General features: G+C 37.1%; 1 protein-coding gene across 1 annotated transcript in view; it reads right to left on the bottom strand.

Annotated features, from left to right (window-relative positions):
- Nucleotides 1-13,499, bottom strand: part of LOC128114920 (heat shock factor protein 3-like) — a 61,485-nt gene extending 47,986 nt beyond the window's left edge. The window contains exons 1-2 of the mRNA XM_052745371.1: nt 13,404-13,499; nt 3,477-3,585 (exon numbers count right to left, since the gene is read on the bottom strand). Of these exons, the coding sequence (XP_052601331.1) occupies nt 3,477-3,585; nt 13,404-13,499 (205 nt within the window). The remainder of the gene's footprint in view (nt 1-3,476; nt 3,586-13,403) is intronic.
- Between the last annotated feature and the right edge of the window lie 1,162 nt (nt 13,500-14,661).

Here is a 14,661-nt window from a genome sequence, read left to right on the forward strand (position 1 = left end):
ACAGACAAATCAAGCTGTAACTGAGCTAGCAGCTTCCTCTGTTTTTGCTAGTTTTCTCAGTGTCAGAAGGTGCTATGTAGGGTGCTGGGGACCACAAGAGCTACAGTAATGTTCTGCATGGCAAGATGTGCCCATTAGTGTGAAGGTGTCATGACAACTATGGGAGCAAGCAACCTTTCTTTTATTTTTATGAATATGTGGCCCACTCCACAGAAGGGACCTCATGCTTGGTACTGTTAATCTGATCGAGAGCCCTCAGCTGAGTAGGTCCTATGCCTTAGAGAAGTTGTTACTGCTATTTTGTTAAAAGGAGATCATATCAAATTGCCTTTTATAACATATGTTTGTATCCAGAGATTAGTGTTATTCTCAGCTTCTTTTGTAATGGGAGGCACTTAGTGCACAGACTCACAACTGTTCAAAGTGCAGAAAATAAATGATTACAGAATGACCTACCATACGTGGGCTATCTATTATTACCTGATCCATGGCTTAGGTAACATCACTGAAGAGGAGGCACAAAGAGTGCAAGAGCCAAAGGTTGACATGGAATGCTGAGAAGCAGTATCTTCTGGAATGGACATGGCAATTACACTCACAGGCTCACTACAGCTGTGCTTACCAGAACAAAACTTGCATCACCATATCAGCATGCAGAGGAGAGGGGCTCGTGAAACCTAACATGTCACTGAAGGACTGTGGGTGGGGATGTAATGTCAGTTTCTTTGGTGCTGCTGTCACTTGGTAAGTTGTCCTTGCTCACGTAAATAACCTCCTACCTATACTTGGGCAAGAAATTCTAATTACATCGAGTGGACCATTTATATTAAAACCCATCAGAGGAAGATTTATTGAGAAGAAGTAGTATTTCCATGGGTGAGGGAGAAGCATGAAAAATGGTAATGGGTATGAAAATGACCCCTTAAAAGTCAGTACATATGGGTATGAAATTGTCTAAGAATAAAAAGTGACACGTGATTTTTCAAGAAAGAAGGAGGAGAATGAAAGAAAGAAGGGGAGAGAGGGAAGAAGGAGGAGAGAGAGACGAGGGTATGAAAAAAATAAAGCTGTATAGCAAGTAGTCAAATTAATTTTGAAGAAAACAAAGCTGGAGGAATCACAGTATCAAGCTTTAAAATGTGGACATTCCACACAATGGGATAAAAATCTTTGTCAAATATACATGGAAGATAATATACAAATATAAAATAACTTAAAAATAAAAAACTGTCAATTAATAGATGAGCCAATGAACTGAAGATATAGCCCTCAAAGGAAAAATACAAATGGCCAATAAATGTTCTGTAAAGTGCTCTATATCCTTAACTCTTAGGAAAACGCAAATTAAAACTACTTTGAGATTCCGTCTTACCATAGTTAAAGTGAGTCTCATCAATAAAGCAGATGAAAACAAATGCTGCTGGAGAATGGCAAGCCTTGACACTGTTTATAAGAATGAAAACTTGTGTAGCCACTATAGAAATTAATGTGGATGTTTCTCAAAAGGTAAGTAAAACATATTTTGTGAATAATTCAGCATTCCTGAGCAAATACATATTTATATTTATTATCACTCTATTCATAACAGCAAGGAAATAAATTCAACCTAGATTTCTAACAACACATGAATGGAAAAAGAAAACACGACATATGACACATACACAGTGAAATTTTATTCGGCCATAAAGAAAAATAAAATTTGCAGAAAAAAATAGAACTAGAAAATATTATTATTAAATGAAGTAATTCAGGCTCTGAAAGCAAAATACTACATGTTCCCACTATGAGTGATCCTGGCTTCTGATTTTTTTATATATTGTAGGGAATGAGGATAGAGCAGCTGCAAGAGCTGACAAAAGTAAAAAGACTTAAGAGAATAGTTTCTTTCCTCGGTAAGTGTGAAAATAAATCATGTCAGTAGTTAAAGTAAGATTGCTTACATAATAATGCTATAATGCTGAAAGATAAAGAGAATCAATAGGCCAAAATAACTATATATATTAACTTGAGAGCTAATAAAGAAATCTTTATATTTCCTTCTTACTATGCCTACAGCTATGGTTGGTATATTTAAAATATTTAAGTGAAATTTTGCGTGTTGTTAATAAACATGAAGTTTCTGTGCTTGTTACCCTGGATGATTTAAAGCACCACATCATAAACTACTTCTCACAGTTAGGCCTTGAAAGTAGGCAGTGATTGGTCAGTGAATGAACCAAAGAGGAAGTCATTGGTTAATTACAAAGTGGGTTCAGTATGGCCATGGAAGCTTTTGCCCTAATTGTGATGAAGTGAGGAGAGACTGGGAATAACAATTGTAAACATCAAGTCAGTCCCTCAGAAAAATTTTACTACCAAAAAGAAATTTGGTAGTATTTTAAAGATATTTATAACATTAGTACACAACTTTCACTATAAAATAAATGTTCATTAAGAAAATTTTGAGAGAAATAAAAACAAATAACTTTTTAAAAGTGTCTAAAATTAAAACAACCTTAATAATGGTATTACATAAAATGATAGCACATTTTAAATGTGGAAAATGTTTAAAAAACACTAGATTAAAAATATTAGACACAAAATTTAAGCACTATTGTTTTCATAAATATACATTGTTTGTCTATACCTTTTGTTCTTATAATTTTCCATACTAGTAACACAAAAAATGATGTTGAAAATATCAGACCTAGGAACAGTATAATTCACATTTCTGCTATGCAAGATTTTCAGAACTTTAAAGATTAGAAATAGGAAAACTAAAATATAATTAATGAAGGTAATGAATTGCCTAGCTGTACAATCTGGATCAAGTATACTTAATTTCTTTAGCTCCCATTCTTTAGCACCAGCACAGTAAGATTAAACTAGATAAATCTTTAGTCCCATTCAGCTGTATGATTCTGAACTCAAAAATTTAAATCAGATCTTTCCAGAAAGGATATTTTTTTATGTTTGAAAACTTCAGTGGTTCAAAGGAGAATAGCCACCATAGGTACATATATTTGAATACTTGCTCCCTAGTTGATAAAACAGTTTGGGAAGGATTAGAAGATGTGGCCTTTTTGGAAGAGTTGTGTCACTGGGGTAGGCTTTGGGCATTCGAAGGCCCACACCATTACCAGTTGGCTCTCTCTGCCTTGTGGTTGTGTTTCAGTATGTATGCTCTCAGCTTCTGCTCCACTGCCATGCTTGCTTGCCTGCTGCACGATCTCACCATGATGAACATGCACTCTACACCCCAGGAACTATAAGGTCCAAATTAAATGCTTTCTATTATAAGTTGCCTTGGTCATGGTGTTTTATCACATCAATAGAAAAGTAAGAAGAACTTCAGTCAATAAAAAAAGCTATGCAGAATTTAAACAATACACTATATTACCAACTTTCACTCAATTTGGACTTATATTTATGCATTGAAAATAAAACGGATATTTTCATGACAAATGTTAGTGCTTGTACAATTAAATCATACTTACACATGTTGAGCTGTCGTATAAAGCTGGATATTTTGTTATGCTTGAAGTATTTTGGCAGTATTTCTTTGGAAAAGTTTTCTTCATTCACAATCTCAAAGCTGTGACCATCCTTGTAATAAAGAAAGATCAAAACAGTCATTAAAGAAAAAAGGTAAGGTTTCACACAAGTAACAATTCAAAATAATGCCTCATGAACCCCAAACCTGTGAAAATTTAATGTCCAAATTAAAAAATTCTTCACACTGGAAGTATAGCTCACTAGTGGAGTACACTCATAGCATGCATAAGGATATGGTTTCAATACTTTATCATGGAGGAACATATATCATAAAGATATAGAATATAAGCAAAAGAAATACCATGAAAATGTAATGGATTGACTGTGAAAGCATGTGTCATCAAATCTCACAAATTAAATATAAACAGGCAAAACCAGGCGTGGTAGAGCATATCTGTTATTCCAGCACTTGGAAAGCAAAAGCAGGAAGACTGAGGGTTAAAGTCAGTCTGGATCATACAAGGAAACTTTATTTTCACAGACTTGGGCAAAAAGTGCATGAAGTAGTAATACAAAGAATTAGCCTAGCTGGGCATGGTGACCCATGCCTTTAATCTTAGAAATTGGGAGGCAGAGGCAGGCGGATCTCTGTGAGCTCGAGGCCAGCCTGATCTACAAAGCAAGTTCCAGGACAGTCAGGACTGTTACAAAGAGAAACCGTGTCTGGAAAAAAACAAACCAAAAACAAAAACAACAACAAAAAGAATTAGCCAATTGTAATGTTTAGTGTTAGTTGTCAACTAGACAAAATAGAGAATCACCTGGGAGATGGGCTTCTAAGCATGCCTATAGGGGATTAAATTGACTGTGCTAATTGATGTGGGAAGACCTCTCTTATCTGCAGGTAGGACCAATCCCTGAGCCAGGGATCCTGGACTATACAAGTAGAGAGAAGGTGCTGAGAAGCATGTTACATTCACTCCTTACTCTCTGCTTCTTTATTGTGGATGCAATAAAACTAGCTTCTTCAAGCTCTGGCCACTGTGACTTCCTCCATCGCATTGGACTGTGACTTTGCACTATGCATTGAAACAAACACTTCCCCCCTTAAGCTGCCTGGGTCAAGATATTTTATCACAGCAACAGAAAACTAAGAGACCAATTAAGTTTTCCAGAAAAGTTTTCAAATTTTTTTTTTTTTTTTTTTTTTTTTTTTGGTTTTTCGAGACAGGGTTTCTCTGTGTAGCTTTGCGCCTTTCCTGGAACTCACTTGGTAGCCCAGGCTGGCCTCGAACTCACAGAGATCCGCCTGCCTCTGCCTCCCAAGTGCTGGGATTAAAGGCGTGCGCCACCACCGCCCGGCTAGTTTTCAAAATTTAAATTACAACAATGAGATATAATCTTTTGCCTACCAAATTGACAAAGACTAAAGAAAATATTAATCTTCAGTGTTTGCAAATTAGCAAGAGTACAGATAAACAGGTTCTCATACTGTCAGAATTTCAATTGTCTTAATATTGCTAACAGTAAGCATTCAAAGTCCCCAAACACTCAGTCTTTGGCTTAGAAATTCTAATTCCAGATTGTATAGAGAATAATTACTGATATGTGATAAGATTTAATAATGAACAGTTACATAAGTATTTGTACATAATATTGAAAATTATAAACTACCATAACTCTAATATGATAACTAAATCTACACAAATGAATATTATACAGTGATGAAAATGAAGCTATATAAGTATATTTACTGAATGGAAATCCTCATGATATATTTCAAGTGAAAAAGACAACTTTTCAAAAGGTGTAAAATGCATCATTTCATAAATGATAGAGATATGTGATAATAATACAGACCAATGACAGACTACCTAAATTTGATCCCTAGCATCCCTGCTCCCCTCAAAAGATATTTAGACAAACAAAACAATATTACACAAACTGATAACAGTAGTTATCAATTGATGGCACTATAACTATTTTACTTACTTTCCAAAAAGTAGACTGCAACAAAAAGTATTTTAAAGTAGGCAAAGGTGATAATATTCTTACATGCTGCTCATCCTCTTAAATTATAAATTTAAATTTGAATGAAATTATAAAATAATGAATTAATTTCAATGTCATTTTTTTTAAACTTGATTCCGTACTTCAACTAAGAATTGGAAAGAAAACCCTGCTCATCTATTATTTACCCATTAGATTCCACAGATAGTTTTGTTCTTTAGAGGTTTCATGGCTCATTATAAACCCCCAAACCACCAAGATTGTGTGTGTGTGTGTGTGTGTGTGTGTGTGTGTGTGTGTGTGTGTGTGTGTTTATAGGTGTATGTGCCTGTGTATGCATGCATGTGCTTCTGGAATCTAGAGGGGGACATTAGGTGCCTTGCTCTATTTCTCTACCTCATTTTCTTGAGCCAAGCTTTCTTACTGAACCTGGTACTAGGTAGGTAGCCAGAAAGCCCCAGTGATACTCCTGTATTACACACACACACACACACACACACACACACACTTTTTACCTGAATTTTAGGATCTGAACTCAGGTCCTCTGCTTGTGCACTAAGCACTTTTACCCACTGAGTCATTTCTCTGGCCCTGGAGCCAAGGACTGTCATTCATTCTAGTCTAGCCATTAGCAGGGTCCCTGAATTACTTTAATAAAAGGTATGTGTATTTTAGGAGGATGGGGTTATCTTTAGTTGGCTTTGCTTATCAAGACTATTCATAAACTAACCAGAATCCATACCACCTTAGCTTTCCCCACAACTAACTGGTCTTCAGAGATTAATACAGAATGTCAGGCAGTATCTGCAAAATATCACATTGTTATAGTTCTTGATCAACTCTTTGTGGAGACACACAAAAATAACTCAATTGAAAGGAGTCAAGAAGTTTAAAATGTCATAGAGAAGAACATTAACTATAAACTGGATGAGAGGCGTCTGAATAATTAGAGGCTTGATAATGATACATAATGAAAGAAAGAAATGCAATGATATATGTTTTAAGTTAACTACATCGTTTATTTTGCTCCATCTTTAGCTTTTTGAGAATGAAATAGTGAGTACTGAAAAGCAATGTATATACCAGAAAGCTCATGGTGACATTAAACAGGAATGAGGAAAGGACTAGCAAGAGGAGGCTTGGGAAATAAGGTAGAGCAGTAAGAGAAGGGGATAAATAAGAAAAAATTTATAAAGACACTTGTATGAAAATGTCATAATTAGACCCATTACTTTGTATGATAATTAAAAATAATTCAAATAGAAAACACAGATAATTAGCTGAGAGTATTCACATACGTAATTTAGCGTTCAGGAGGCAGAATCAGGATCACAAGTTTAAGAGCAATGTCGCTATACAATAAGATCCTACTGAGCAAAAAATAGGGGGGTGTCTGGAGATTAGCTCAGTGGCAGGAGTTTGTCCAGCAACACAAGGTCCTAAATTTGATCTGTAACATTTGAAAAATTAGAAAGTAATAATTTACATTTTGTGATCAGAACTATATTAGTTGGCAACTGCAAAAGAGAAAAACACCCGTTAATTTCTTTCCTATAGAAGAGGAGAAAATAGAATCTAATCAGGAGGTTGCTGATATAAAGCACCATATTAAATATCCTCTACATAATAGATGTACACTCTGGTTTTCTAAAAATGATCAAAGTGAAACTTGGCAGACAAACCTTCTATTGATCTTTAAGTCTGATACACTAAAGGACTTTGGGCTCATTACTATCTTGCCTAGTAATTTAATAACTAGCTGAGACTTATCACTTATAAATGATGGATGGAATTGATCTTATGTTTTCAGATAAGAAAAATGAACTGCAAGAGCTAATTTCACTGAACCCACATTAAAGACAAAGGGACCTTGATTCTTGTTGGCTAGAGACACTGCTATGCCTTATTGGAGAATCTTTTCATGTTGTATGTGAGTTGTAACAAAAGTTAGAATTAAAGGTGATAAGGTAGCAATATGGAGTACTGAATGTAATGAATATGTATGCATTTAGTACTCCATAGTGCTGTCTTATCAGCAAATTGTAACTCATAACTTCATGGGAACTCATATTCACATGGTACACACACACACACACACACACACACACACACACACACACACACACACACACGCTATGTGTGTGTGTGTATGTGTGTGTGTATATACATATGTTTCTTTTCTGTGACTGTGATAAAACACTATGGCCAAGATAACTTACAGAAGGCAGAATTTATTAGTGCTTAAGAGACCACCAGGGCAGGAAGGCATGGAAGCTGAAGAAGGATGAAAAGAGATACCATTCTCAAACACAAGCATGATTCAGAAAGAATGAGAGAGAACTGGAAGTCGGTAAGACTATGAAACCTCAAAGCTTGTCTCTAATGACATACTTCTTCCAGGAATGCTGAGTCTCCTAAACTGCTGCCAACAGTGACACCACCTGGGAACCAAATGTTCAAATGCTCAAGCCTATGGGGGACATTTCTCATTGAAACAACCTCACATAGAGAGCATACAGGAAAGGTTAAGACTTCCACCAAAGGCAGTGATTGCTTCTGAGTCTCACACAGCACAGTTAATAAGAATAGTTCCACCACTAAAATGGGTATATTGTTAGAAAAGTTACCTTCTGAATGTTCTCATAGGACACTATGCAAGCAACTGAGATTTGGAGCTGAATGAAAGTATTATTGAAACAGGGTGGCCTACATTTAAATATGATTTCACATTGGAGAATGACTGTGAATGGACAGAGGTTTATAATTCAGGGATGATAAAATGTCTAAAATTGTGGTGATGAATGTACCACTTTACAAACATGTTAACAAAACTTTAAATTACATTTTTTGAGTAAAATGAACAATATTTCTTAGTAAAACTGTTATTTAAAACGATTCAATCTCAATGTTGCTAAGATGTAGGAAAATTCTCATTCTCTTTTGTTTTGTACTTCTATATAGTATTTGGGGCTAGAAACTAGCTCAGCAGTTAAGAGCAGTTACTTTTCTTGCAGAGGACCCAAAATTGTTTCTTAGCACCCACATTAGAAAGTTCATAACCACCTGTAACTTCTGTTTCAGGGGATTGAAACCTTCTCCTGGCCTCCATGGGAACTCATATTCACATGGTACACACACACACACACACACACACACACACACACACACACACACACACACACACACACATGCACACACACACATATCACACACATATAATTAAAAAACACAATACAATAGATAAAAAACAGTGCTAGAGTGTCCACTATCCTAATTGAAGATTTACAGTATATATCATCTTCAAAATCCATAAATGTTTTTCTGGCCCACTGTGCAATGGCTTAGTAAAATCATCATCACAAGCAAATTTTGTCCATCTTCAATATTCAAAAAAGAGCTTTCATTCTATACATAAACAAGTCAATATTCTGTTTTGGTAGCATTGTATATAAAAGCACAATTTATTTATTTAAAGAACAAGATATATACAGTATTGTAGCAGTTTTCTTTGTTTCTTTTCATAATATTATTTTTTCTGTATTAACTTCTTAAACATTTTAAATTCTTTGATTTTCTATTTGAGAGTGTTAGTGATTTTAATTTCTGTTTCTCATTTGTTTTTTTCCTTATAAAACATTGGTGAAGGAGATTTTATTTTACCTAGTCAGAACAGTTAAGGTCAAGAAAACAACTGACATTAAATGCTGATTATCAGGATGTAGAGAAGGGGGACACCTCATTTACTATTGATGAGACTGCAAACTGGTGAAGTAACTCTCAAATCAGTGTAGAGAATCTTCAAAATCTTTTTAAAGAAAAAAATTATCTTATGACCCAGCTATACCACTGTTCCGCATGTGCCCAAAGGACTAGACATCTCACTCCAGCAGATACTTGCTCAGCCATATTCATAGCTCTTTATTCACAATAACTAGGAAATGGAAACAACTAAAATGTCCTTCACCTGATGGATGAATGATGGAGATGGGGTGCAAATATACATTATTCAGCTACAAAGAAAAAAATGGATTCAAGAAATTTTCAGATTTATATATGAAATTAAAGGAGTATACTGAGTGAGGTAACCCAGACCCAGAAAGACAGATGCTCAATGTTTTTGCCTATTTATGGGGCCTAATTCTTAACCCATAGATGTATTGTATCACCTCTGGTATCCACAAATACCAAGAAAGTAAAAAGGGACCTGCAGACAGGGAGGGGGAAGCTCTGTGGAGAGGAATAGTAGGATATTGGTGCTATGAAAGGGAAAACAGGAGGGAAGACTTGGTTCTGGTGGGGAAAATTAAGGACAACAAAAAAGATGGTGGGAGGATAAATAACACGAAAGGTGTTTGAAAAGGCCAAGGGGAACCAAATTATCTTGTGGTTACATAAAATTAGATAATATATTCATATCAGTATATTATATACATATATATGTATAGTTTAATTAAAATTATGTCAGTTGGGGTGATAATGTTCCCTCAAACCAGAGACTATCTAGCAAAAACTCCAGTGCAAGGCATGGGAAACCTGTTTTCAAGTTGTTGATAAGGGAAATTCCAAGTGACTACCAAAAGAATATAGTTATTACTGTTGCTCTTGGTTGCCTCTCAGACATTGAAGGTACATCCCTATTGCTGACAACATCACACACTTAGGACACAGGACTCAGAATATTTGAGCTGGATCTAACCTGAAAATCTCCTTCCTGCAGTCTAACTTCCATAGTACCAGGAAGTACTACGTAATTGGCCAAGGGAAGGAAGTAGTTCACAGACCTATCCAGGTATAATGTCTATAATCACAACAATGAGCAACATGCCTCATCTGAAAAGTTCAATATTGGCACTTATATTCTGGGAGTAACCAACAGCCATCTAATTAACATAAGACCCACTCAGTAAGAAGGAATTCATATCTGGCACACTAAACTTAACCAGTTAACCATGGTTGGAAGTTACAGACCCTAGAGAAAAACCTACTATTGCCAATTTACTAAACCAGTATAATTCTTAACTGCATTCTAAATACTTATCCTTACAAATAAGTGTAACTCTTACTTCTCATCAAAGAAACTGAAGTATAGGCCCCCTCTTATAACATAGGGCCAGTTGTTTTGTTTTGTTTGTTTGTTTGTTTCCAGGGGCCAGTTTACTAATATCTCTGTGCCATATTACTCCACCATCCTATGTTGACCCATGTCTAGCTTCAATCAGACCCTCAGGAAGTATGTCAAGTCTAGCCAATCAGAGTCCTACATGGCCATAAGCAGAAACTGTTCTTGCTATTTTCAGTCAAACAGACCCCTGACACAGCAAACAGACCCCTGATATTGCAACCACAGTTGCTGACTGGATGTCATGAGCCAGTCATAAAGTGATTCCTGTACCAGTAAGGATCTATACCCAATCACTTCAAAGTACACTTAACCGCAGCTAGAATTCCCCTGATCCTGCTGAAAAGGAGCCTGCAGGCTTCTCTCGGGTTTGCCATTGGCCACTGTGTCAGATGGTTGACCCCTGCATGCTGGAATTTTTCATTAATGCTCTTGTTGATTGCATATGTGAATGGTGGTCTTTTATGGGACTTCTCGCAGACCCTAATAGAAAATTTTTCTCTCAGTAAACAGAGAGCATTACAGAAAATCATAAGTTTTTTTTTTTTTTTTTTTTTTTTTGGTTTTTCGAGACAGGGTTTCTCTGTGTAGCTTTGCGCCTTTCCTGGAACTCACTTTGGAGACCAGGCTGGCCTCGAACTCACAGAGATCCGCCTGGCTCTGCCTCCCGAGTGCTGGGATTAAAGGCGTGCGCCACCACCGCCCGACAAGTTTTTAAGATGAATAGAATAAATGGCTGTTCAGTACTCAGACCCAATTGATACATCAAGAACATGACCTCTATACACAGGGCTCAGGGAACACTGCAGAACATGGGTTAGGAAGAGTCTAAGTGCTAGAGGATTAAGATATTTGCTTTGAGAGTATGTCTTCTATATATGACATGGAAACAGCAACCATGAACTTTGCATAAATTTATAATTATGAAAATCCCAGGGTAAGGTTCAGTGGGATAGAAAGATTGGCTCTAAACTCTTTGAGCCAATTTAATTAATTAATAAGTTATTATCAATACTTTTGTGGTTTTGGTGATGAGTCCACTGACCTACATCCCACCTCTAATTTCTTTAAATATAAAACATTTACTTCAATATTTCTTTTGTTTTAAAGCTGTTAGGGTCCTGGAGAAGTCTGATAAAAGACCAACATTCACATATGTCATAAGCAAGAGTGTTTATTATCTTAAGATTCCAGCATGCTGGGACCATACATCCTACACAAAGGCAAAATGGAGACAACTCTGAAAGGGATGTGTGGGCTCCTTTTAAGCATAACTAAGGAGAGTTCCTAGGGCAGTTAGGTCATTTCAGATATGATTGGCTTAAATAAGTGGCAATCACATTAATTAGTTTTAATTGGCTAGGGCTAGTTAGGGGCTGGTCAGGGCTACAGTTTTCCATTTTGGGGCAGGCCTGGACAAGTCCCAGGCTTTCTCCTTATTTGGTTATTACCTTTAGCTTATTGACTGTGAAGGCTGGCTGGCCTAGTATGTGCTGACTGCAGGGGCTGGCTGAGGCCTGGTACATGTAGTATGTGTACATGTAGTACATCCTTGCTGTTGGGAGTGTTAGAGACTGATTGGCCTTTGTTTGTGGTTTCCTCAGAAACTGCTTGCTCAGTCTCAGGAAACTGAAGTTGAGGTCTGATTTTTGAAAGAAGACTGAGCAGCCTGTTATGGTGTCTGGTCAGTCCTCCCAAAATCTATATTCATGAAGAAGTTAAAAATTAAAGATGACACCCACTATTTTCTTCAAGTGGATTATGAGTAAGCTGTTTATGAAACAATAGTGGCTATGAGTTCATCATTATTTGAAGTTAGTTGTGGTACTTGGAAATTCATTATACCACTTTATATTTATTTTTGACATTTTATTAATAAAAAGTTTTACCTCAGCTGAGTGTGATAGTACATTCCTGTATTACCAGCACTGGGCAGGCTGAGGCAAGATAATCTTGAATCAAGACCAACTTGGGCTACAGAGTGAGACTCTGTTTTAAAAACAAATGGACATGATGCCACAGTGACTATCACATTAGAGAAGTAGCCACAATTAGCCTTTAACAGATTCTATAAGATTTTGTCCTCATTCAGAGTGATTAGAAGCTAAATAAAAATCAAAATCCCAGTGAAGAAAAGTGCATTCATAATTCACCCAGCTCATTCAATGCGAGGCTAATAATGCCCCAGTGATAAAATGATGTGTATCACAAATTCTCTCAGAAACTGTGACAATAGCTAGGCCTGGAACACCCAGCTTAGGTACACTTGGCAGGAAAGCTTCCTTTTTCCCAACCTGATCTACACAGTGAGTTTTAAGGCAGCCAGGGCTACATACTGAGACCCTATCTTTCAAAGAAAGAAATAGTGAGGGCTAGCTGTATAGCTTGGTAGAGCACTCATATAACATATGTACGATCTCACATCCATACCAAGTACCACAGAATAAAACCCAACAAATTCTGTAATTTGTGCTTTTAGTAGGAAAGCTAGAGTATGTGCTACTCATGGTTTTATGGTGAAGCTGTACAATTCTGAGTGACTTTTTACTCATGTAACACATGTTTAGTGATTCTGAAGAGAAAAAAAAAGGTAGAAAATGAGAATAGTTTTTTGCCAGGATTCACAGCGTTGGGTGAAGTGAGGCTTAATCATCTTCTTATGAAACTCAATATCCACCAAAGTGCTGTGGGGGTCGCAGTAATGGCCTGTGCCTCTGTCCTTCAACCTGTCTGAAATTTTCCCGCACCCAGAACAGACTCTGAAGCTACATCCCTCTCCTTACGCCCACGCATCTTTTACCTTGCTCCAGTGAATCACATGGTCCAAGACGGCGTCGTCTACTAATACCCACAGTTTTGTGAGAAAGTTAGGAACTGTCTTGCAGAGTTGCTCCATGTTTCAGGGTGTCAGTGCCTAGAGGAAATGTTAGTTCTGAACTACTGTTGCCAGGAGAGCAATTTTACTTCAGGTCAAGCAGCAGTTTTCGTCAAAATGCCGATTACCCGCCTTCAGAACTTTGCTTGGGGGCGGGCCTTAATTTCCCAGGGGAAAATTCTCATTGGCTAGTTATGGTACCCGATTTCAGCACCTTCTGGCACGTGACTATCAGGGAACTTCCGGTCGAGGAAATCCTTTGTGGTGTGAGGAAAAAATGAGCCGTGAGCAAAAACAGTAGGGGGCACCACTTTGGACGTTTTCTCTGCTGCTTTTCTGGCTATAAGTGCCTCAGGGGCTGGAGAGATGGCTCAGAGGTTAAGAGCACTGACTGCTCTTCCAGAGGTCCTGAGTTCAATTCCCAGCACCCACAAGGTGGCTCACAACCATCTGTAATGAGATCTGGTGCCCTCTTCTGGCCTGCAGTTATACTTGCTGTATACATAATAAATAAATTAATAAAAAAAAAAAGGAAGAACTTCTGCAAACTCCCTCTTTGTTCCTAGCAGAAGTTAACTACTTGCTGCTAGAGGAATGCTGTATAGGATATTATATATAATGACCTTTAAAGGAACAAGGGCTCTCACTGTGTACAGTTATGGCCTGGCAACCAAGTGGTGTAGCACGATACTAGGTTAGCAATGAATAAGCTCGATGTTGCATATAGCTTGGCAACGAACTTAATGATATTACAAGGCAATGCTTTGCAGTGGATGATTTTGATCTTTTCTCTGGATAGATGATGAGAACTGGTTGGTCTTTGTTTTGATTTGTTTGATTGGGTTTTTGTTTTTGTGTTTGTTTTTCAGAGTTTCACTACATAACCCCAGCTGGCCTGAACTCACATACATAGGCTGTCCACAAATTCATAGAAATCTGCCTCTGCCTCCCTAGCACCAAGATTAAAGATATGTGCCACCGCAACTGGCTGGTGAAAATTCTTGGTAATCATTTTGGTGAAGTGAGACACTTCTAGAATATTAGAGTATTCCCTTCTTCTAGTGATAAGGTTGGAAGGGAAGCCAAGTAGAAATAAAATTGTCTAAAAATGTACACAATTTCTCTTGTTGTTTTCGTATTGCCCTTTCATTAGAAAATAGTTTGTTGAGGGGCTGGAGAGGTA

The sequence above is a fragment of the Peromyscus californicus genome, unplaced genomic scaffold (assembly GCF_007827085.1).
Source record: "Peromyscus californicus insignis strain IS unplaced genomic scaffold, ASM782708v3 Scaffold_10__1_contigs__length_136768540, whole genome shotgun sequence".
Lineage (NCBI taxonomy): Eukaryota > Metazoa > Chordata > Mammalia > Rodentia > Cricetidae > Peromyscus > Peromyscus californicus.